Source organism: Dermacentor silvarum, chromosome 1, assembly GCF_013339745.2.
Source record: "Dermacentor silvarum isolate Dsil-2018 chromosome 1, BIME_Dsil_1.4, whole genome shotgun sequence".
NCBI classification, from domain to species: Eukaryota; Metazoa; Arthropoda; class Arachnida; order Ixodida; family Ixodidae; genus Dermacentor; species Dermacentor silvarum.
In genome coordinates this window covers 7353226-7379000 of record NC_051154.1, presented here as the reverse complement: position 1 = coordinate 7379000, position 25775 = coordinate 7353226, and the positions used below count along the sequence as shown (strand labels likewise).

At 47.8% G+C, this 25775-nt stretch overlaps 1 protein-coding gene across 1 annotated transcript in view; it reads right to left on the bottom strand.

Annotated features, from left to right (window-relative positions):
• The window catches only part of LOC119456374 (protein Skeletor, isoforms B/C-like), a 116774-nt gene that overhangs the window by 52692 nt on the left and 38307 nt on the right, over window positions 1-25775 (bottom strand). The window contains exons 2-3 of the mRNA XM_037718094.2: window positions 17459-17593; window positions 117-189 (exon numbers count right to left, since the gene is read on the bottom strand). Coding sequence (XP_037574022.1) covers window positions 117-189; window positions 17459-17593 — 208 coding nt within the window. The remainder of the gene's footprint in view (window positions 1-116; window positions 190-17458; window positions 17594-25775) is intronic.

Below are 25775 nucleotides of genomic sequence, written 5' to 3'. Positions count from 1 at the left end.
ATTAATTGAAATTGCGAACATCACTGACCACGCCATACGTGCAAAGCAAATCCACCGTTAGGCAGAAATAAGTGTCTATTGCACAACTGTAACGTGAATTAAAGCATAGAGCCTACCTGCCGTTCTCGTCAGGCACTTGTTGGCCCTTATCGTCGGGCTCCTTGCCGGTACCAGCCCAGAAGAAGGCCTCTGCAACGGCAGAAAGACATTTGAAGAAACACGCTGTTCAGTGACGCGCAAATCGCAAGCATGCCACCCCCTTGGTTCGCGCATAGCTCCGGAAAAGAAAAGACGTTTCAACAGGTCGCATTGTGAACAGGACGCGAGCATTTATCGCATTCTGAGTCGCTCCCCGCGCGTTCCCATGCACAAGAACGCGAGGGGCAATTTATCTGGGCTCGTACGTTCAACTGGGAGTATACGAGCATAGTATACAGTACAGGCCCACCGAAAAATAAAACAATTTATTCGCAATTCAGACGCACAAACTGAAATTGACGAATGCACTGGAAAGATTAAAAAATTAAATTGTAGTGTTTTACGTGCTAAAATCAGATATGATTATGACGCACAGCGTAGTGGGGGACCCCGGACTGATTTTGACCACCTGGGGTTCTTTAACGTGCACCCAATGCATGGTGCACGGACGTTGTTAGATTTCCCCCCCATCGAAATGCCACCGCCGTGGCCGGGATTCAATCCTCGGGCCCAGCAGCCACTACGCCACCACGGCAGGTTCGGCACGAGATGCAGTAGCAAGGCTCAAGTTCCAGCTGTGTGGTTCCATGTGCAATTGTTCGGCAAACAAGCAACGCGGACGACCAGTGACGGTGGGTAACACTGAAGTGGGCTCACGTTGCATGGTTTGCTAAGTTCCGGTAATTCGGCGAACTGGTGACAGGGACTCCGGAACGGAGTAGGGGGGAGGGAGGGGGGGAGCAATTATAGTCTTTGTATGTTGTGTTTATTATTTATTTTTTTCTCAATATTTGTCAATTCTTATTTATTTACATTACATATTATTATTTTCATAAGTAGTACAATTTTATATACATCAATTATTAATGTTTTAATTCATTTTAGCCGTATTAAATTTACATATTTGCGTCCTCGCTTATTCTGCATTGCTATACACTTGAAAAATTTTTGGAAATTTCACAAGTAGTGAAAACTTGCGCAGACCGCGCAAATGACAAAACGGGTTCGAAAGCTGCAAAAAATTATTTTTATTATTTCTGCATTCGCTCCTGCAATGAAGCAAATGTGAACCGACACAAGTAAGCAAATGTGATACAAGTAGACAAAAAGTTGGCACTAGGTATAAACCTATTATCGCAGATTGACGAGCTTCATGGCTGGCATGACAAGAGGCGGTTGGGCAGGAGAGGTCAAACGAGGCCGAAGGTCGCTGTTCTAGACACGAACTTTTTCATAACGGCATCTAAGTGCAGTTCCGCAGCTTTCTTGTGCACGTGGAGGAGGAGAAAGTGTGGCAGCCTCTTCTGCGTCATTCGATTGCGCAAAAATGTTTTTACTCGCCTCAGAGCACTGAAAGATCGCTCTCCTGAAGCAGCTGACGCAGGCACAGAAAACGTGAGTTGCAGGTACCGGACAACCTGGTCCATCATCTTACGCATATCTGCAGACTTCTCCTGCAGGATTTGTAAAATCCGCTCACTTGCGGCCGGACCCTCGTCATGCAGGAGCGTTGAGAGAAGCCCGAATTGCGCTGAAAGCCTGCTGATGTCAAAATATGCAGCGTGCGCTCCTAAAAGCTCATTTAGGTCATTTGCCGCGAAGTTTCGACGTTCAGTAGCGTCATTCAAAATGCACTCGAGGCTAATCAGCTGCTCCATGCCAGGCTGTTCAAATCGCCGTCGTATCTCGCTGGTAATACGATCGATAGCGGCAAAAACTATTTTCTCGGTGACAACTTGCCGTCGAGGGCTGCTGGCTCCTCAGGCTTGTATGTGAATTCAAGCCTTCTGGGCGGCTGCGAAACTCTTGGCACACGAGGTTCACTTTAGACCTAACTCTGTTGCTCTTCAGTTCGTCCGCTGCCATAGGACGTCACATGAGACGTCAGACCGTAGCCTTGACAAGCGGTCGCAAAGAGCCTCTGCTGCTTTTTTTGCTCCTCCAGCGCAGTAAACTGGACGTTGAAGCATCCACGCTAATTCCTCCCATGGGCCAAACAGGGCTATAGAAAGCTTGATGCCCAATAAAGTTTCAAACTTCTTTAATGCTTTCTCATATCCTTTTATGACTGTTTTTCTGATGCCACTGAGAGACCTTTGAACTTGTACCAGTTCCTGCAAAGTCGCCTGCACCCTTTCATAGTTCTCAACGAACCTGTCCATTGATTTTACTCTTACTGTCCACCTCGTTGGACACAGTGGTAGCAGTAGAGTGCTCTGCCTGGAACGATCCTGCTCACCGGCATCATTACCTGGAGAAAGTACAACGCTCGAATAAACAGTCTTCCTCTTCTTCGATTCGAGGATTACATTGGAAACATCCTCTACAAAGTTCAGAGCGTAGCCGACGACATCGCACTTCTTTGCGACCCGGTACCCTGGTGTTTGACTATTTCAGGTTTGTATTCTGCAGTGTTTGGAAATTTGCGTGTCAGGAGTAGTCTTTCCTTCCTTGTTAGGGGGCATTCTATGAGCTGGTCATCAATCTTTTGTGCAGGTTTTCCGCATTTGGAAGAGTTGTGGTGAGTTTTGTTGGATCTTAAGAGGTAGTTTGGAAATATACAGTGTCTGGTGATTTCCTGGCTTGTGTATTATATTGTAGGGAATTGCGGTGGCATGAGAGAAATGTTTCCTGTCCATTGATGTGTTGTTGTTCCCTCTCCGTGTGTTCCCCCTCCCCCCCCCCCTCCAGTTCCGGAGTCCCTGGCTGGTGAGAACGCAACGCAAAAATGACAAAAATTAAAGGGGCACTTAGTTCTCCCCACGTGGATGAATGCGAAAGCATTGCGGCCACCTCAGCAGAAGCGCAGCGACGTACGGTGGAGCCACTGGCGGAGTCACGTGACTCGAGAGGCTAGGGCAGCAGAAGCGCCGCGACGTCATGTGACCAACAGTGTCCGTCACAAGGTGCGCACAAGGCAAGGTCGTGAGTTCCACTCCCACCAAAGGTCGAGGGCTCGACTCCCACCAAAGGTTGTGAATTCTCTACTTTAATTAACTGTGCCTTAATTATGTTCGCCTTAATTACCATCAAAAGTCGTGGGTTTAACTCCCACCAAGGCTCGTGGGTTCGAGTGTCTTATTTAACTATATCTTAATTGTACATTAATTAACTTTGCGCTATTAATTAACACCAAAGATCGTGGGTTCGAGTGGCTTGATTATCTTTGCCTTAATTAACACAAAAGCTCGAGGGTTCGTAGCCTTTTTGGACCATCGTGTGGTCAAGCCAACGCCGGATTCTCGGCCTCATGTTTCTTACGTGGCTAACGAGTTAGCAACACGTAGCGCGCCTCTGGAGACCTGCGCCGCCAAAACGCGCTGGTAGCACTTTTGCTCCCCGGTCCTCCTTGTGCCGGTACAAAATCATGAAGAGGCCACCTGCTTTGTATTACGATAGCAATTATATGGACACTTCAAGCGGATTTCTGCCGTCGGCGTCGCCGTCGCCGTGAGATTCCGTATAAAGTCCAAGGGCGATAAAATCGTCGCCGCGCGCCGTATGCGCGAGTGAAAGCGCGCGGGGGACGCGCGCTATATCACGGAGAGTGAACGCACGGCGGAAAGCAAACGCGACTTCCGTCGCGCGAAAGGCCGTGGGGGTATGGGAGGTAGGGAGGCGGGGCGACGCTGTGCTGCGGCACCAAATGCATATCTTGCAACCTGGCGCAAGGGGAACTGGCCACTCTCCCACGCGAAAGGAGGAAAGCGGGAAGGCAGCGCGGGAGGGAGGGGGAGGGCGGCAGCTTCTACTCTGCCAACAACTGCGCTTGTTACCCTTATTGTTACATATTGTTACTTTGTCCTACTGCGGCGGTCGCCCGCACCGTCTCTTAAAAGCGATCTCCATATGGCTCTGACCTTTGTATGCGCTGTGCATTCGCCGCTCAGTTTCCGTTGAAGCGATAAACTGCACGAACCTTCGCTTGCTGCGGCGGCTGCGCTTGCTGGCAGCGTTTTGACAGTGGTTGTCTGCGGTCATTGAGCGTGATCTATTCATGTTTGCTTGTGGGCGCTGACACCACGCTTGTTAATTCAGTTAGTAAGCGAATGTGTCCAAGTTTATGCAGCCGATAAAACTACTACCCCTACTCCGAATAGCTCTCTACTAATTTGCTATCGCAATTGATGCTTCGCCTTTCGGGCGAAACTGCGACATTTTTTTTAACTTAAACAATTTTTTTGGTTTTACGTGGCAAAACCACAATATGATTATGAGGCACTCGGTTTAGTGTTCACCACCTGGGGTTCTTTAACGTGCACGTAAATAGAAGTACACGAGTCTTTTTCCATTTCATTCCCATCGAATTCCGTGACCTGGATTGAACCCGCGAGCTCCAGTTTAGCAGCGCAACGCCGTACCCTCTATATAGCCACTAATGAGGCTACCGCGCAGGGTTTCTTTCTTTTCTTTTTAAAGTATCGTCTGGAAAGAAATTCCACGTACGGGTTACAGCCAAAGATTAGCATAAAGAATGACTAACTAAAACCGATTTCGGCGCTCGAGGTCCGACCGCAATAAATGACCCCGTACTAATTACTCCGCATTCTGTTACGCGAGGAAGGCGAAAACTTGAATGGAATGTTGCGCTGCAGTTTACTCTTTTTTTATCTATAACAATGATTCCCGTAAATCTGAGTACAAGGCGCCAGATGGGGCAGATATGCTTTACTTGTTTGAAGCTGTGAGCAGGAAGGTTACATATGTTTCTTCGTCCGCGTTTCCCAAGGCCTACTGGTGGAAAACTATATGCGCAACAATACACACGAAAGATACATACTGCTTGAAGAACGAGAAAAATATTTGTTCTCCAAAGGGAACCGTACAATAACATAGTCGAATGAAAGCAGACACTGCGACCTCAATGTACGCGCAATCACCGAGCGGCATTAAAAAATAAAATAAAGAATAGAAAGAAATGAACTTATTCTTTAGGCATAAATACATGTCATATGCAATTATGAACACCATTTGAGCGGTCTGAACGCTAATAGCAGCACGCGCGAAGTAGTATGAATGACCCTGCCGAGCAGTATCGCCAGCAGTATCGCCAGCGGCGCTGCGGCCCAATCGATCGCAGCGCCGCCACAGTATTTCGGGCGCCTCACTGCAAAGCCGTATGCTCAACCGTATTCTAGTACACTCTAGCCACCGAAGAATGGCGCTACTTTTGGAAGGCTCGTCGTGGCAGTCCGCGGCGGCCGCAGCAGACACGCGCAGCGCTGGAGTGTCCAGTCTGGTCTTGCTACGTGCTATGGGCTGGCTTTGTCCTGCACGGACAGTAGGTGAATCCAGATTGCGCATTTTGAAGCGCTATCAATAGTTCAAAGCACGTCTATCGAGAAGCGGGCGGCGGTAGTAAGCGTCCCTTGTAGGTGCTACCCACTCTAGAGCACTGCACGGACTCGGGCTTACCCGAAAGCCCCGGCCCGGCCCGGCCCGGCCCGGCCCGTGGGCCGGGTAGAGCAGTTTTTTCACGGGCTCGAACAGGGCTCGGGCACGGCGTATGCTTTTTGACCCCGGCCTGGGCCGAACTCAGGGTTCTTGACGCGGGCCCGTGACGCGGGCCCGCGGGCCCGCGTCAAGGCCGAGCCCGGCCCGGGGGCCGGGCTCGGCCTTTCTGGTGGTGTGCATGTAACGTGCAGCGAGTTAATTCTCGGGCGTCTCAACTCTGAAAAACATGGATTTTTTTGGTCTCGGGCCGGGTTCGGGCCGGTTTCGAGCCGGACTCGGGTCGGGCTCGGGCCTGAGGTAAAGGGGTGGCGGGCCGGGCCGGGCGGGTAACGTAGATTATTTCCGGGCCCGGGCCGGGCCCGGGTCTCGCCATAAATGTTTTGATCGGGCTCGGGCGGGCAGGCCAAAGTAAAGACGGGCCCGGACCGGGCCCGTGCAGTGTTCTAACCCACTCCCACCATTCCTCGCGAGGTGCGCCATAGCACACTTGTGGTCTGGGCTTAAGTTTTGCGTGGTTCGAGGGGAGTGTTAAAGACTAATCCAACTTAGCGAGACCCGACGGCTAGGACATTGATGAGCAGTGTGACCAAAGTTGCATTCCTACGTGGGCGGACGCTGCCAAGCGTGAGCAGACGATAGTCGGCTTAATTTGGAAATGCGTAATTCTCATCGAAATTCCATGCGCAGATTTTCGCTTACTTCAGCCTGTTTCCTTCACTACATCAAATATGACACACAGTAACAGCAAGGAGAAGCGCACTGATCCAGACACGTTTCTTAATTGATGTCAACTATGGGCCAGTGGCGGCGCTCAATGGGAATCTGCCCAATGACGTCAAGGGGCAGCTGCCAGCAGCGCCGAAACGGGTGAGGAGAAGGCCGCTGTTGAAAACAGAGAGTTTGAGAAGGAGGTGACTGCGCTCCACTTGTCAGTCCCACGCGGCGCGCACGAGTGCAAAATTTGGCTGAGACGTTCACAGCAGCGTATATGCTATCCCCGGAATGTATGTTTTCACCAACTCCGAGGGGTGGTACAGGGCCCCTTTAAATGTTTAGCGTTTGTAATCCCTCTGTGTTGTGTTATCTATAGTCTAGTATTAAGTTATGTAATTGTTTGGTGCGTTCCCTTCACGAGATAGCCTTAGTTAGTGAGAGTCTGAAGCCGAAGTGGACCTGTCTGAGTCTGATTCTAGTGAACGAGTCCGAGTGAGCCCAACTGAGTGGAACTAAGGCGAGTCTGACTGCGAGTGAGCTCGGCTGGATGGAACTATGGTGAGTCTGAGTCCGATTGAGCCCGGCTGAGCAGAATTCTGGTGAGTCCCGAATAAACCTTAACTAAAATATAATTTGTGAGTGAGTTACGTTTGATTTGCCGGCCTATGACGACGATGTCCCGTCAACGGTGGAATGATCACAACGACAGCATAATTACAGAGAAGTGGTCATTACGGTATGTTCACGGTAGAGTGTACTAGATTGGGGGAGTGGGTCCAACGCAGGCTCCCCGCTGAGGCTTTTTTTATTGCAAAGTTGGTGGTGCCACCGTCGCTTTCTCCCGAATGAGCGGCCCCACGCGCCGGCCGGATGCTTGTCGCGTCGGAGACCCTACCGCAGCTGTATGGAGCTTTGACAGGCGGATACTCGGTGGCGGCAAAACTGATATTATTCCCCACCGATCTATTGTAAATAAAATGGGAAAAGAGCGACGGAAAGAATGGAAACGGCGCAACAACGACGGTGCGAAGAGCAGACGACAACTACTCAGCCCGTGAGCTCGCCTCAGCCAATGAGCGCCGCCGAAACAGCCGGAGCCAACGTTTATTGGCCGGAGATTCAGAATAAGGCTACGGCAGCGCCGCCACAATTTCAACGTTTTTTGCGCGCTTGCATGCCAAGGCGTCCGCTGGACCCACTCCCCCATTCTAGTACACTCTAGTTGACTGTAACGGAATTACGGTGTGAGGACGGCGGCGTGAACACGAGAGAATGAAGATGGCAGAACGACATGAAAATGAAGGAGTGATTACAATGGAATGACGGCGATGAAATAACGACGATGGAAGCACAATGACGGCATGAAGGCGTTTTTGTTATGGAGCTCACGTCCGCGCTTGCCTACATCAGCTGCCCACCCTCGATTCGCGGTACCGGTTTGCATTGTGCCCGGACAACCGTGCAAGACAACACCTTCATAAATATATTCATAAATATATCTGCCGAGAAACCGACTCAGCAGCCACGCCAAACCCGGGAGGCAAAGAAAGCTTCGTTTTATTGAAATAATGTTCAATGCAGGGCCAGCGCTACTTCTGAAATCAGTAATTTTGTGATTTCAAAAGTTCTTATTGTCTTCCGCTATTATTCCTCTACCGAGGTTCTTCATGCGCCGTCGCCTTGCCTAGCTCAGAGTAGTGCGTCCCTCGGGTGTTGCATGCAGCGTCGTCGTTGTTTTTAATGCGAAAGCATTGTGTGCCCCATGAAACGGAAGAACCGGAGTGCGGCGTTAACATCTGTGGTACCAAAACCCACGTGACCAAGTGATGACATCACGTTTCATTGTCAACGACCTGGCCCACACCCAAAAAAACTGACTTTGCCCAGTTCGAAAATTGAGTTGACCAACGTTCAAAACCGACCTGGCTCACTCCCACAATTGACTTGGCTCTCCCCCAAAATTTGGGTCGCCCACGCTCAAAATTGACTTTGCCCAATTCGAGCACACGACGAAGTGATCACGTCATGTGCCGTAGGCACGTGACCGAGAAACTTAAGTTACACGGTCACATGATCAAGTGATGATGTCATGTGAAAATTTCACGTGACATGGACGTCGAAATAGTATGGACGTCGATATTGTCGACATGCCAAGAATGCTTTCGCGTTCAATGCACGTAAGGAGACTTAAGTACCTCTGTAACCTTTTTGTGAAAAGAAAATTTAAGATTTGGTCACTATAGCGGGGATGGCTACACCTTTTCACGTAATAATAAGAGAAATATTATAATATAAGTGTCATCAAGGTTCCAGAACATCTACAGTGGAGTTAGATAGCAGAGTATATCAAGTCCACGTATAGCCCTACACACACTGCAAAGAAAGAGAATAAAAGCTTCTCTGAGCAAGCATTTACTCAACAGGCCGGGGTACGCAAGCCTAAAGTGTCGGTTAACAGCTTTCATTGACACCGCAGCTACTACGCTATCGGTTTTTCGAAAAGGTACGAGCAGTCACAGCATATGTCAATCGCTTTAGCTTGCAGGTGCTGCCTGTTTATTCGCATTTTATTGTGCCCATTGTGTTGGGCGCTGTGGCTTTGCGCGGGAGTACGCGTGCTATGCATTGGTCACCCTCCCCCTTGGTGCGTTTCTTTATTGCGATAGCAATTATATGGACACTTCAACCGGATTTCTGCCGTCGCTGTCGCCGTGAGGTTCCGTATAAAGTCCAAAGGCGATAAAATCGTTGCCGCGCGCGAGTGAAAGCTCGCGGGGGACGCGCGCTATCACGGAGAGCGAACGCACGGCGGAAAGCAAACGCAACCGTCGCGCGAAAGGCCGTGGGGGTATGGGAGGGAGGGAGGCGGGGCGGCACTGTGCTCCGGCACCAAAGGCGTATCTTGCCACTCAATCTCCCAAGCGAAAGCAAGAAAGCGGGAAGGCAGCGCGGGAAGGAGGGGGAGGGGGGGCAGCTTCTCCTCTGCCAACAACTTCTCCTCTGCATAAATCCTCTGCACTTTGCCCTGCGTTGGCGGTCGCCCGCACCGTCTCTTATCTCCACACGGCTCTGACCTTTGTATGCGCTGTGCATTCGCCGCTCAATTTCCGTTGAAGCGATAGACCGCGCGAGCCTTCGCCCGCTGCGGCGGCTGCGCTTGCTGGCAGCGTTTTGACAGTCGTTGTCTGCGGTCATTCAGTGTGATCTATTCATGTTTGCTTGTGCGCGCTGACACCACGATTGTTAATTCAGTTAGTAAGCGAATATGTCCAAGTTTATGCAGCCGATAAAACCACTATCCCTACTCCGAATAGCTCTCTACTAATTTGCTATCGCAATCGATGCTTCGCCTTTCGGGCGAAACTCGACATTTTTTTGTATGTTGTTTTGAGGGAGGAAAGAAAGAGAAGTAAAGAGAAAATTTTATGCGTAAGTGTCAAATGACCCATTGAGCGAAATGCAGCTCCACTAACGTGAAAGCTGGGGAGGTGCGAAGCATGCAGTGATGCATCGCTAATAGGCTCATACTAGCTGTCTTAAGCAATGGCTCATGCCCCCGTAAACGCGGCCCCCCAATTACGACGACATAAGAGAAGTGAAATTCCACACTGGAATGATGAGCGGCAACGCAGCCAGCTGTCGAAGACGACGACGACGAACGCGGGCGCAGTGGCACGAGTGCGTGCCGAGCACGAGCACGAGTCGCTTGCTTTGCCGTGACGACGACGACAGGAGACGCCGAGAGCTCGAGCGCATAAGGGGCTTCGCACCTAAAAGGCGAGGGCAGGTTGCAACCACACACTATACGGAGTCCCGAGACACAGGCGTACAATGAGCTCCGAATACACATGGTGGCAACGCGGTCCAAAATGAACAGGCGTACAGGTGAAGAAAATGCACAGACGGCATAATAGGCGCACAGAGACACAGCATTGAATACTGGCCTTCACACAAGGCAAAAAAAAGTAATGTCAGCTATTTACATACGAGGTGATCATTTCTAAATTTTGCGTAATTTTTAAAAATCGCCTGTTGCAGATAACATAATTCTAGTCCTTGAGCTCGCTTATTCAGAGAGGCGTACAATACTTGCACGTGAAATCTAAACACATATTCAACTAATTAACAAAAAATAACTAACTACCTTATTAATGACTTTACGGCATATATTGCAATTTACCCATTGTAGACTGAGTTGACAAGACGTATCCACTTGGACTGAATTTCCAGAATGGCATAAGTTTGGAGATATGCGCCATCAAACTCGCCGTAAAATGCACTGTTGTTTCAGTTGCGTTTTTTTAAAGAAAACGCTCTTTTATGAACTGAAGCACAAAAGTAATCGGAACGCACATGTATTTCGTTCCACACTTTGGGAGATAACATCTCGAAACTGGTGCCATCCTGGAGATTCATTTCAAGCGGATACGTCTTGGAAGCTCACCGGCTACATTTCGTTAATTAAAATATGTGCCGTAAAGTAATCAATTAAGTTAACGAGTGAATTTGGTTAATTAGATGAACATGTGTTTCGACTTCTTGTTCGCGTAATGTACACCTCTTCGAATAACCCAGCTCAAGAGCAAGAATTATGGTATCTGCCACAGGCGATTTTTTTTTTCATTCTGGAAAACTTAAAAATGTTCATCCCGTATATTACAAGCGCACGTGAATGCAAATGCAGCCCATATAAATGCAAATGCTGGAAGTGGGTTGCGTTTACATAACTGCACCCAATGCTATAGTACACATTCCTGATTCTTCAAAGAAATGTTCAAGTGCGTTCAATGCTGTACTCTTCTGAACGGCCAAGGGCCAACTAATGTAAAAGGCCTGTGGGAATCAATAGCGCGAAGTTCTGGTCCTGTGTGCGCAGCTTGGCAATCTAGCAGATGGCGAGCGTCCTCATCGTCGTTGCCACGGAATCAAGCCGGGGATGACGTACGTCTGTTTCAGTGTCATAAGATGTTCCAAGGCGTCGTCCATCAGTTAGTGTCTCATTACTTTTTGAAAGGTCTACATCCAACTGGTACTTAAGAATCAGGCCGACCTTGTAAAAAAACACGATTCCTTAGCATTTTCTGTAAACCTGGTGGACATGCACCATTTCTTTTTAATAATTTTAATAGGCATCGCGCATCCATTGATGATAATTAGGGTATCACGTGAATTTCCGCATCTTTATGGGCCGGTTATGCCAGCGAGTCCACTAATTTATTTCCTGCTTACCAGCATGTCCCGGGACCCACTTCCATATCGCTTCTTGTTCAGCAGCCTGACTTAAACACTTATAACCGCACACGCTATTCGTGCTCGTGGTCAGATTTCGTCAATATTAGAGAGTTTTAGTATTGCGGAAAATGTTTGCGTTAGCGTTAGCGTGTTACGCACGCTAAATCTTTGCGGAACGCTGTTCGATAGAGTTTTAGTATAGCGTAAGACAACGATGCGCCGCTAAGCGCAAAACCATCTAGCTGCGAGTAGAAAACTGAGCAGCTCGACAACCAAACTAGCCGTGTGGATCCACGCCAAGCCTTGAAACGAGCCGGCATGGTCAAGCGCTCGGGCACGGAAATTAATCGGTAACAACTTTGAGACCCATCGGACGCTGTTCTTTAGTTCAAAACAATTGAAGCACGTAAACAATTATTAATAAAATAAATTGGGCAACAATAATTTTAAGATTTTTTGCCTCAGTCTGACGAGTGTTTACAGGCAGAGTTACGCTTTCGCTGTGCATGTGGAGTGTGCTTAATCTAGAATCGACAGCGAAACCAACGCTGTCTTATCGACCGTAGGCCGTTACCGGAGCCAGAATACCCGGAGCGAAAACCAGCATTTCATTGTAAATCAGCGAGTCCTACAAGGCACGAGACGAGGGTGCCGCCATGTTGCAACTTAGGGAGCGTTTAGCGTCTCCGCTATGCCACTGCGTACGCTATAAAATAGCGGCTCATCATTGCGCATGCGCAGAACGCTATCCGACCGATAGCGTATAGCGTACGCTTCTCAGATTTAGCGTTACCGTCTTTGCGTGGTTTGCGCAGTTTACGTAAACATGGCGGCGGTCCCCGGTGCCCGCTTCAAATTGAATTTGGCGTGGCTTTTGCAGAATTCGCTTCGTTCGTAGCAAATGACTGCGTAAACGGCTTTCTCTTAGTCTCAGGCCGCTTCGACAAAAGTGTACTATGGATAACCTTGTGGAGTTTTCGAGATCGCTTCTCGTTTCGAACGACACGAAGCCTAACGAGGGAAACTGGACGGACGGACGGACGGACGGACGGACGGACGGACGGACGGACGGACGGACGGATGGATGGATGGATGGATGGATGGATGGATGGATGGATGGATGGATGGATGGATGGATGGATGGATGGATGGATGGATGGATGGATGGGATGGATGGATGGATGGATGGATGGATGGATGGATGGATGGATGGATGGATGGATGGATGGATGGATGGATGGATGGATGGATGGATGGATGGATGGATGGATGGATGGATGGATGGATGGATGGATGGATGGATGGATGGATGGATGGATGGATGGATGGATGGATGGATGGATGGATGGATGGATGGATGGATGGATGGATGGATGGATGGATGGATGGATGGATGGATGGATGGATGGATGGATGGATGGATGGATGGATGGATGGATGGATGGATGGATGGATGGATGGATGGATGAGGCTGAACCCTTTAAACCGGGCGGTGGCATACGCCACCTAGCCATGACTATTAACATATTTTGTACTTTGTGGTGGGTGAAATTTCACCCCTGCCTTGATTTTATCCACCAATCAGATAACCTCTGTTTGGTTATTTCTACATGCTTAAAGTCTATTTTGCCTTCACTGTCTCTAAACCCCAATGCTTTGAAAAAATCAGCCCCGTTGCTTTGCACTGTAGAGTTAAGCCCTTTACAGAAAAGTATGAGGTGTTCAGCCATTTCCTCTTCTTCTCCACACGCACAGCACAACTTGTCTATACCTTGGTACTTGACTCTGTACATCTTAGTCCGCAATACTCCCGTCCTGGCTTCAAACAACAAAGAGCTTCCCCTAGAATTATCGTAGATATTTTCTTTGGCAATTTCTTGCTTGAAAGTTCGGTATGTTCCCAGTGCTGATTTCGTCTGCATCCCTGTTTTCCACAGACCCCTCTCTGTTTCCTTAACCTTTTTCTTAACCACTGTTTCCTGGTTTGCACCCCTCCTGTAGTCCAAATATTTGATTGACAGTTTTCTGGTCAGCTTCCTCCATTTTGTATCAACATTCCTCATGTACAAATAACTGAAAACTCTCCTTGCCCACCGCTTTTCTGCCATTTCTCTCAATCGCGCCTCAAATTCTATCTTGCTGCTGGCTTCCCTGCCCTCGAATGACGTCCATCCAATGTCACCCTGTACCCCCTGATTTGGTGTATTTCCGTGTGCTCCCAGAGCCAGTCTACCTACCCCTCGCTGCTTAACTTCCAACCTTGCTCGAACCTCTGATCTCATGCACAGGACCGCATTGCCGAAAGTCAAACTAGGGACCATCACCCCTTTCCAAATCCCTCTCACCACTTCGTACCTATTGTAATTCCACAGTGCCCTATTTTTCATCACAGCTGCATTTCTGCTACCTTTAGCCGTCACATATTTTTCATGTTCCGTTAGGTACTCAGCCCCATTGTTTATCCACACTCCAAGATATTTGTACTTATCCACCACCTCCAGCGTACATTCCTGTATCCTATGCTCGCTGCCCTGATTATCATTAAAAGTCATGACTGCCGATTTTTCTTTACTAAACTTCAAACCTAAGCTATCTCCCTCTTTACCACAGATGTCCATTAATCTCTGCAAGTCTTCCTTGCTGTCAGCCATAAGTACAATGTCATCCGCATACATCAGTCCTGGTAATGACTGTTTAATCCATTCTCCTTGCTTGAAATAGGAAAGGTTGAAGCCAAGTCCGCTCCTCTCTAATTTTTTCTCTAATCCTTGTAAATACAGCATGAACAAGAGAGGTGACCGAGGGCACCCCTGCCTAAGCCCCTGCTGTATCTCTATAGGCCCAGATACCTTGTTTCCCCATTTTATAAGCACCTTGTTACTTTTATAGATATCTTTTAAAAGATTTCTTACTCCATCTTCCACATCTAGAGTGCCCAGTATGTCCCACAAATCCTTTTGGATTACACTGTCATAGGCTCCCTTGATATCCAGAAATGCAAGCCATAGGGACCTGTGTTCCTTTTCTGCTATTTCAATACACTGTGTCAATGAGAACAGATTATCTTCCAACCTTCTTTGTTTCCGGAACCCATTTTGTAGTTCCCCCAGCACCTCCTCGCTCTCCACCCATGCCTGCAGTCTGTCCTTTATAATCTGCATCACCACCCTGTAAACCACTGACGTCACTGTTATGGGACGGTAGTTGTTTATGTCGGCTTTGTCCCCCTTTCCCTTATATATCATGCTCATCCTGCTCAGTCTCCACCCGTCGGGGGCTTTACCGTCCATTATCATTTTGCTCACTGCCTCTCTTAATGCTTTCTTAGATTTTGGGCCCAATGTCTTTATCAACATAACTGGGATGCCATCAGGACCTGTCGACGTGCTACTAGGAACCCTCTTCTCTGCCCTTTCCCACTCGCTTTGTGCCAGTGGAGCCACTGCACTAACTAGTCTATCCTCACCTGATTGAGCACATGCTATGTTTCGTTCTTTAAATTTTTCTGTCATCATTGTTCTTATATGTTCCATTGCCTCATCTCCCTCTAGTCGAGCACCTTGAGCTGTAACTATAAACCTCTGCTCTAGGCTAGTCTTATTACTCAAGGAGTTGAGATGTTTCCAAAATTTCTTCGCTGCTTTTCTATCCTTTTTGTTTACTTCTGACAACCATTGGCTCCCCTTTCTTCTGATCTTCTCATTGATCAAATGGGATGCTTCCCTTCTACAGTTTCAAAAGTTGTTCCATTTTCTGCCTACATCAGCTTCTGGTTCACTCCTCTGCTTTGAATATCTGTGTTCCCTGGATGCTTCCTGACGTTTCTCTATGGCCTTCTTAACCTCCTCATCCCACCAGCTCTTGGGTTTACGTCTTCTGTTCCCTTTTCTCCTGACTCGTACCTTAGTAAGCTCTAGCTCAAATAGCCCTGTTAAATTTGCATATGTCCATTCTGTTTTTGTATCCTCTGAAATTACTTCCTCAATTTGCTGGGTTGCTATTTCAAGCTGCTTTTCCGAGTAAAACCTTCGAGATATGTCAGCGCCACCTGTCGGTGAAGTCGCGAGATAGGCGCGACGATGACATATGGCCTCTGAGATCGGAAGATCTCGCAGACCAACTGAAACTGTAATAAACGTGCGTTGTTTAGCGTATGGTGTACTATAGCTGTCTAATAGCTGTCTGATAGCGTTCTGAGCATGCGCAGTCTGACCCCACTATTTTTTTATTATTTTTTTGCGTTTAGCGTGGTGCCATTTCCGCAATACTAAAACTGACTATTTTCAAGGCATGAAATAGGAATCCTTAAGAATGAACTCTGTTTCGGTGTCTCGTATATGTGTGTTAAAAATTTGTGGCTCGGAAAATTACCACTAATTCTGCTGTTGTCGACGACGACGTGCATCCTAGCCGACGAGCTTATACATCAATTTTAAAACTGGAATCACATAATCTGCTGTTGAACCTTCTTTGTTGACCGAATCATGGGTGTGAACGTAGAGAAGAGTCCTGATGTTTCAAATATTTGATGTAATAAGGCAAGTTGTTTCGACATTAGGAATCACGTCTCGTTTTTGCTCGTCACGACTCATTATATCAAAGTTATTTTGCCATTATTGTGTAAATTAGCAAATATATGATGTTCTGGTTGGTTTACGGATAGACACTGTCATTATTACCAAGTGATTGTTAGGAAAAAAGTGGGTAACCGACAACAGTGAAAACTTCCAGATCCCTTGTTCACCAACTACGCACAACATTCTTTAGTCCTGAGCCCACGGCACAATCTTCGGGAGCACACGTGCCAGACGGTCTGTTTATTGTGTCTTTTATGGTTTGAATGATTAAAGGTTGGGCCTTGGTGTCAAGTTGTACGGTCCTAGTGACTATGGTCAGTGACCTGCTTCTTTCCTAACAATGATTTTACCTCACCAAATGGCATTCCGTCGTATACTCTTGACAATTCCAAATGACACTTTTCTATTCCAGCAGCGCACCGTCAAAGTGGCATGCAGTGCACCGAACTGCACTCGTTCAAAGTGTCACTAAATTTGCGTGTCTGACTGGGCTATTATACATAGGCACTTCATGCCGTCTGCTACAGACGCCAATGCTGTTGTACGCAAAGTATTTTTGGTGGAAGAGCTTCCACAAGCTATACTGGTTATTTATCGGCTCAAATAAACTAATTGAATCATATTGTCTTCTGATTATTATGTGAAACACTACCTTTGGTTCGGATGCCTGTGATATCAGGATTACTCTAATACGTCCTACATCGCAGCGCAAGAGAGTTGGACACTCTCGCAATGTTATCGTAAAGATGCAGCTGTATACTACACATGCAAATTAAACGTAATCAACGGCGTCAAAAAAAACGCACCAGAACGCAGTTTTACGAAGTTTGTTTCCGGCTTGCTCCTAATTATTGCAGGGGACGCGTTGAGCCGTCGTTACGACATCCTATGCAGAACGTCACGTCGGCGGCAGCGAAGACGTTTACTGGAGCTCGAGGTCACTCTATCTAAAATGCTGCAACCTAATAAGAACGGTGCCTCCGTTTGTAATATACCGAAGCATTCATAAAACGGGGATCGTTATCTGTGCTTGATTATGTTTTATTCTAGTTATTTGATGAAGTACCTAAGTTTTAATCAATTACGTTGATCTGCATTCGGCACCGTGACTCGTGGTCGACATGAACGTCATGGAAGCGCATGCATCTGTCGTCACGGATGAAAGAAACTGATGCAATCTTACCACACTGAACTATGGGGAAAGTGACAATAACCGCGTGGTCACTGTTGAAACCTGTTGCAATACAAAGGCAAGATGTGGCTAGTGAAGAGTCGCAACGTACCTGGGCCTTCTCCGTCGTAGTTGAGGTCGGTGATGATGACGCTGTTGTCATTCGCAGCGTACACGTTTCCAGTAAAGCCGTGTGCGTTCGTTTTGATCGGGCCGATCAGCTTGCCGTAGTACGCACCCGCAATACCTGCAAGAGATAGCTTTAAGAATTGGCAGGAATAAGAAAATGCAGCTTCATTAAATCCACAACTGAGGTAACGAGGACAACCAGAGCTTGCAATTGTATCCTGCTACAGGATACTGGGGCGAAAAGAGTTAATGCGACTAGCATTCATTGGGAACTTGACGCACTTTCAGGTGACAATCTGTCCGTCTGTCATTTTCTCGGCCACTTGGGTTCCTGGGCATGGGTGCACCATGCTAAGGGAGCAGTGTTGAACCGTTTGACCAACCTTGGCCGTTGGGCATTTGGTCTTCAATTGACCTCTTTTCCGCCTTCAACGTGCCGCTCCTCAATGAAGCCGTCTTGGGTTAGGGGGCATGTGTCACACTTCAAGCGCTGTAGCAACCGGAAGAAGAAGTTTCACCCACGATTACGATACTCCCTAATGCGAAATTTCGCGATATACTGAAGCAAAGAATTTGAGAGAGACATGTAGCAGGGTAGGCAATTAATCATCGTATATCTGATCTGCGGGTGAAGCGCGTCTTTTATACATGACTCGTCGAAGGTTCCAGTGTAATCACTGGTGCCGCTTGGCTTCCAGAAAGTACTACACAATTCGCGTCGTCCATACAATCAGATTTCAAAACACTCGCAACCCATGACAACCTAAACAAGCACGAACCGAGACCAAACCAAGCAAACCAAACAAGCGCGAGCGAGAGCTGACGCGAGCAGATGATAGTACGAAACTAACGGTCTAGCTGATGCTGATACCAGATACGAGTACGCATCGAGGTGTCGGGCGGGTCCTGGTTCCCGCGCGCACGTCAGGGGCCGCTCTCATTGGTCTCCGCCGTTCGCGGCTCGCATCTTTCTTTGATCTTTCACTCAGTTAGGCCCACGGTGTAAGAACAACAGGTGCTCCGACGACGCGGGGGCCGCTGGTGAGAAACGCGTCTCACTATAATGGTAGTGTTTCACATCTGCACCGCTGCACGGCAGCACGGCAGCACACGTTAGAAGGCTGAAAAAGCGGGAAATTCGAACGTGTCAGTAATTGTAACTGTACATGAAGCGTGTTAAAAAAATAAAACATTCGTTTTTTACTGTTTCTGTCTTCCACTGTAATAATTCAAATTCCTCAGGCGCCGAAACAGACGATAATGACTCCGACAGTGCGGTCGCGTCCCGTGCTCTAGCAGACGGCGTGTGTCTATCCTTGGAAGCGGTCACTGACAAGCGGCGCGTGCAGACGATAAGCTCTTAGTTTAGCAATGTTCACTTCCAAATTGAGCAATCTATCATCGTCGTTCTCGGTAACCGCATAAAAATTCAGACACATCTGAATCTCAAGAGAGGGAAGGGAGATCTGCATCTCGAGCTGCGACGCTGCCTGGTGGAGAAGGATTGTAGACAAGAAGTGATTCGCACCAAATTGCGACAGCGAGTCTGGCATGTGCAAAGACAGTTTCCATGCTCCGTGAAAAGAGCCGACTGCATGGTTCGTAAGATGGTCTCGAACGTGGATACCACGTCCGGCGACCAGGAGAGTACGGCTGCGGGAAGCACTTTGACCCGGCGTACGTCACAGGTTCATGGACAATAGTGCTCAATAAATTTGTTCTCGTCAGCACGCTCAGGAGAGCGAATTTGAAAAATCTAGCTAAGCTCGTGTAAAACTATGCTATTAGATAGGCCACATGGGTATGTATACGCATTCTGCATACCGCGCGACATTTCTTTTTTTTTTTTTTTTTTTTGGTTTACAAGTTGCAGTTATCTCTAGTCTCTTTTCCGTCGTGAATGTTTACTAACTGTGAGTGCGGCACTGACAGAAATACTATACACTTTTGCGTAGAAAAGGCAGCACAGCACCTCAGCAATTAAAAATCCCATTTAAGATTTTGTAACATAAGGAGAGTGGCCTATGGTTTGCCGTTAAAAACAGTAGCATGCGTTCTAAAAAACAGGGTGCAAAGCGCGCTCCCAGCACGGTGGCCAGGGAATGTTTTGCCCCCGGCATCCGAGCCCCCTTCAGCCCCCTAAAGTCCCTATATAAGAAAAGTACCGCCATCCTTCGATAAACGCCGCTTCTCTCTCTCCCGTATCTCCGATTGGACGATGATAGCGCGCGCTTTTCACTTCTTTATATTTTCTTTTTTTCCGCCTGAGAGCCATGTTGAAAGTCCTCTGCGCAGCCGCAGTCGCCGGCTGCGGCGGCGGCGCGCGCCCGGCCTGAAAGCTTCAACGTGGACTTTCTAGGTGCGCAACCGTCGACTTGGCTTTCGCAAGCAAAAAGTAAAGAAAAAAGTAAGCGCTTTAGGAGAGGAGGCGGCGGAGGAAAGAGTAGATGGCGGTACTTTTCTTATATAGGAACTTTACAGCCCCCTAGTTGCGTGCGCCCCATAGCGGCGTCCCAACATTAGTGAGACGCGCCGCGCGCTTCCGTCGGTGCAGCTGTTCTTACACAGTGGTTACGCCGTTTCACTCGGTTGTGCTTGTTCGCTCCGTTACGCAGCCATCGACTTTCGCCGCAGGAACGGGTCATTAAGAGCTGCGCTCTAAAAGGAGAAGAAATCGGCAGAGCCCATCCGACGATTACTTTTTACGGTAATGCCGCTTCTCTCTCTCCCGTATCTCCGATTGGACGATGATAGCGCGCGCTTTTCCCTTCTTTATATTTTCTTTTTTTCCGCCTCAGAGCCATGTTGAAAGTCCCCTGCGCAGCCGCAGTCGCCGGCGGCGGCGGCGGCGCGCGCCCGGCCTGAAAGCTTCAATGCATTGAATCAATATCCCAACACAACTTATTGAGAGCATCGTCGAAACGAGTTACATATGAGGCGCGTAGTCCAGCGGGACTCCTCTGTCGCTCTTGTATGGATGGATGGATGGATGGATGGATGGATGGATGGATGGATGGATGGATGGATGGATGGATGGATGGATGGATGGATGGATGGATGGATGGATGGATGGATGGATGGATGGATGGATGGATATTGATGCTATGAGCGTCCCTTTTGAAACAGGGTGGTGGGTTGCGCCACCAAGCTCTTTATTTTTGAGAAAACACAAATACAAAGAATTGCAAGCATCAAATTTTTTGAACTACCACTGGGAACTCTCTTTCTGTACGTCTCTGTTGTTTGTTATCTCGCTACTTTTCTGCCACCAAACCTCCAACCGCATCTTACATATCTCTATAGAGGACATGTTTACTTTCCACCTGCTATCCCTGAACCCAAGGGCTTCAAGGAGGTCAGGGGAGCCTAGATTGGCAGCTGGATAGATTTCTTCACATTCCAATAAGCATATAATAAGACTTGATGATGATGATGATGATGATGATGATGATGATTGGCATCCCCTTTGAAACGGGGCGGCGACAAATAGTCACCTAGCCTGCTTGATTTAATCAGGTATACTATACACGTTCTTTATCTAGCATTTTTGTATACCTCTCATTATTTTTCTTTTTCAAAAATTTACTTTCTACCGCTACCTATGATTTTAAGAGATCAGGTCGTATCCATCTTTTCCCTGCTTTTTTTCCACCAGTACTCTAATCGTCTCTTGCTGATCTCTACGGCTGATCTGTTTATGTTTCCTTCCACTTTGAACCCAAGCGCTTCTGGGAGTTGCACGTTACCTACGGTTCTCGCTGGGTGGATCCCGTCGCATTCCATCAGGATGTGCTGAGTGGTCTCTGGATCTTTACTGCAGCATACACATGTCTCATCTAGTTCCGAATATTTGTTCCGATATGTTTTCGTCCTTAGGCAACCGGCTCGAGCCTCAAATAGCAAGGCACTGCCCTTTGTGTTATCGTACAGATTTTCCCTTCTAATTTCTTTCTTCTCATTCTTGTAAATCTCCATTGTCCTTTTTGTTTCCATTCTTTGCATCCAATTCACGGTCTCTATTTCTCCCACTTTCTTTCTGATGACTCCTGGTTGTCTATTTGCAGTTTCGATTATCCTGTACTTGGTTGCCAACTTCCTTGACCTCTTCCTCCATTCTGTGTCTACGCTTTTCATGTAGAGATATTTGTGCACTTTACCGCCCATTTATTTTCATCCATGTTCCTGAGCCTTTCTTCAAAACTAATTTTGCTCTATGCTTCTCTGACTTCCAAAGAGGCCCAACCCATGTCACCATGCACTGCCTCATTTGTCGTATTACCGTGGGCTCCCAAAGCCAACCGGCCTACTGATCTTTGGTTAACTTCCAAACCCGCCAATATATCCGATTTTAAGCGTAGAATGGCCTTTGCGAACGTTAGCGCTGGCACCACTACTCCTTTCCACGCACCACCGCATACTTACACAGTGCTCTCTTCCCTAACAATGCTCGGCGCCATCTAGCGGCGGCGCCGCGAAGTCTGCGCATGACCTCCGAGATGCATGGCGCATCGGTACATGCGAACGCTGAGAAACGCGTCAGGGCTGCTTCACATGCTGCGACTGGAGCAAAAAAAAAGATCGGTGTCGTTGCAAGCGTCGCAATGCAATTTTCGGAGCGCTCATTTCACACGATTGTGATTTCAACAATGCGGCTGGTGCGACGCCTAAATTTGCTTGCTGCCAGATTGTGTAGCATACGCCGCATCGTTTTTTAAATGTAACAGAAAAACCTGTGCGTTACGATATAATTGACTAGTTTTTAATAAGATGAAATAATACGCGTGTTTTGTAATTTTAAAAACCCGCCGCGGTGGCTTAGTTAGCTAAGACGTTGCGCTGCTGAGCACGAGGTCGCAGGATCGAATCCCGGCAGCGGCGGCCGCATTTTGATGGAGGCGAAATGCAAAAACGCCCGTGTGCTTACGTTAAAGAACCCCAGGTAGTCAAAATTGATGCGGAGCCCTGCACTACGGCGTGCCTCATAATCAGAACTGGTTTTGGCACGTAAAACCCCACAAAGAAGAAGAATGTAATTTAAACGGTTCGACGTTTACATTTGTTTTGGAGTGCGCAACAGCGGTTCCTGAAGTTCAGTGCGAGGAGACATGGCGGACTTAAACAACTGTTCACAGCTGGTCGTTCAGCGCTATGTGCTGTATCGTGTGTCTTATATGTCCGTGTCATGTGGCCTGCGCTACAACAAATCACAAGAGGTCCTATCAGCAAGCCCATGTAGCTATCCTCGTCGTAGCTATCCTCGCCAGTTTCAAATGAACCCAACTGGTCCACCTAGCTACGTGAGATTGGTGGCCGACTCAGGATATAAAAAACAGCTAGCTGGCTCCCACTTCAGGCACAACATCGCACATAAGATGCCGAACTCCCGCTGGCGGTTATTACAGGCTACGATAACACTGATGGTATCGGCCGTGCGTCTTCGCTCGGATCTACAACCGCCTGCTGACGCGCATCGACGACTGTGCAGCCCAGCTCATCACCCGGCAGTTCCAGATGAACCCAACTGGTCCACCTGGCAACGTGGGGGATTACGTCAAGGGTGTTCACGGCGGCCGACGCAGGATATAAAGGACAGCTGGCTGGCTCCACGAAATCGCACCTAACATGCCGAACTCACGCTGGCTGTTATTACAGGTTAGTTAGCAGAAAGGTGCACATTGTTTTAGAAATAGTAGTTACTCTTTGTTGGCGGCGTCGTGCCCACCACAGTATATTGACAAGTTGAAATTTTTGATGGCTGTGTTTACTCGTAAATTTCGCTCCTTGTCTACTATTCTACTGTTGCTTTCGGGCCATATTGAATGTAATCCTGGTCCCATGACAAAAGCACAAGCAGATTCACTTGGCCAGTATCTAGATGCCATTCGCAGGCTTCAATAGGGTCAAGCTTCCCGAATAGCTGACTTGAAGTCTGCCAGGCAGAGTGGAAGTTGACAATAAAATTAAACTCTTAAGTGATAAGGTTGCGTCTTTGGAAAAAGCAACGGCGTTAAATCGCCAATCTAAGGCTGGAGCAGATTCCGACGCTGTACGCGTTGTGTCTCAGCAGGTGGCGGTTATTAAGGCCAGCGCCTCCTCTATTTTTTCAATGCCAGTGCAATGGGAGCCGTTGGTGCGCCGTAGTTGAGTGAGTGGCCGCGATGTGACACTACCCACAGGGTACGGCTTGATTTAGGTATACGACGGCTTGCGTCATGCGTGTGTCTGAGCGCGCGCCGCTGCCGTTCTGGGGGAGATGTGGTAGACGCTTCACGCGTCTGTCAGGATTACGTCGGGAGGCGTCACCAAGAAGGTACTCTCCCCCACGACCGTAAAGCAGGCGCGAACCTAGCCTACGGGGGAGAGAAGGAAAGGGTGATCGGAGAGGGTGGTGAACCGTTGGATCGGCAGCATTGAAAAAATAGAGGAAGCGCTATTAAGGCACGCTTTAAAGACTCCGAGAATAGGCTGCGGCGTTCAAATCTGCCTTTTTAACAGCGGAGCTGTTTAAGCCGACCGTCAGTCCGTAACGCGATAACAAAAAAAATTGCGTAGCTTGCACTGGAGGCGCAATGCTAGAGACAGCGGAGCTGATGGGCACCTAGCTAGTCCTGGCTTTTGGGCTAGGCTAAGCACTATACCAAGTCATCCCCAGCATTTCCCGGAATTTATTGATTATTGATCGATTAGCTATTGATTGGCTATCGCCACGTATTTGGGCTAGGCTAAGCACTACCGAGTTATCCCCAGCATTTCCCGGAATTTATTGATTATTCATCGATTAGCTATTGATTGGCTATCACAAGGTATTGGCCACGTATTTGGGCAAAGCTAAGCACTACCAAGGCATCCCCTGCATTTTTCGGAATTTATTTATTATTGATCGATTATCGATTAGCTGTTAATTGGCTATCGCAAGGTATTGGCCACGTATTTGGGCTAGCCTAAGCACTACCAAGTCATCCCCAGCATTTTCCGGAATTTGTGGATTATTGATCGATTATCAATTCGCTATTGATTGGCTATAGATTGATTATCGCTGACTGACTAAGCTTAAGTAGTCCTAACCATGCTTAGCTAGGCTGCCACCATGCCATCACCATGTAACACGGGGGCTAAGGGCACCTCAAGCTGCCTCACTGCAGCTTTTATCTTAGCCCCCGTCATTGTAATTTTAGCAATGGAAACAAATAAAGAAAAAAATTGCCCGCCAATCCACCCTGTGAAGGTGGTTGGAAAGCGAAGGTTTTTACGCCACCCTCACGGTGACTGCGGCGCACTTGATATTTCACACACTACAACGTAACTTTAACCACGGCCTTTATTATTATTTACTTCACAACAATGTTCACTACTGCTTTACGATCGGTGTGATATACACTACTAGACTACCCCATACTGGGGTAGTCTAGAAAATGAACCGAAGCAGTTACTAGGCTGGAAGGGTTTCGAATGACGTCAACCCTCTTTCAAGCAGCTGCATAAGCTTTGCAACAGCTGCAATCTAATCTTACGGACCGCGCCGAGCCTGTTTCCGTTGTTTGCCCGCAGCCCTTATCATCCATCATGTTGGCTCATCACTTTGAAGCTTGTTTTTGTGCTTAGGGCCTTAAACAAAGATTACATTACACCATCCGAGTTTAAAGATGTATGTGGTCTGGAATATGGGAATTCATTCAAGCTGTTTCATCTCAATGCTCAGTCAGCTAAGAACAAAACCGCTCAGTTGGAAATGTTGTTCAGCAACCTAGATTTCGCTTTTGACGTCATCATGCTTACGGAGACGTGGTACACAGAAGAAGCTAATGCAATATGTTTACCCTCTTATAACACCTATTTGTTGAATCGAACTACCTCTCGTGGAGGAGGCGTGTCAATGATGGTGAAGAAACATCTTGTCTGCGACCAAGTGCCGAATTTCTCTTGCGTGCATGAAGACTATGAAATCCTTTGTCTGGCAGTCGACAAAAAACTAGTAGGCGTAGTATATCGGCCTCCAAGCGGGAATGTGCAAAACTTTTTTGTATTTCTAGATTCTTTGTTGACTTTTGCAAATGAAAATAAGCTATCTGTGATCATCGGCGGAGATTTTAATATTAATATGGTTGGAGATCTGCCCGCAAAACGGGAATTTGAACAACTAATTAAAGTCTATGGTTGTATGAATGTCATTAATAAGCCTATTAGAATTACTGCCACATCTTCTTCGCTGCTTGACAACCAACTTGCATGCGTCTAATATGAAAGCCGGAATAATGTACACACATATAAGTGATCACTTCGGTATTTATATGTGCGTAGAT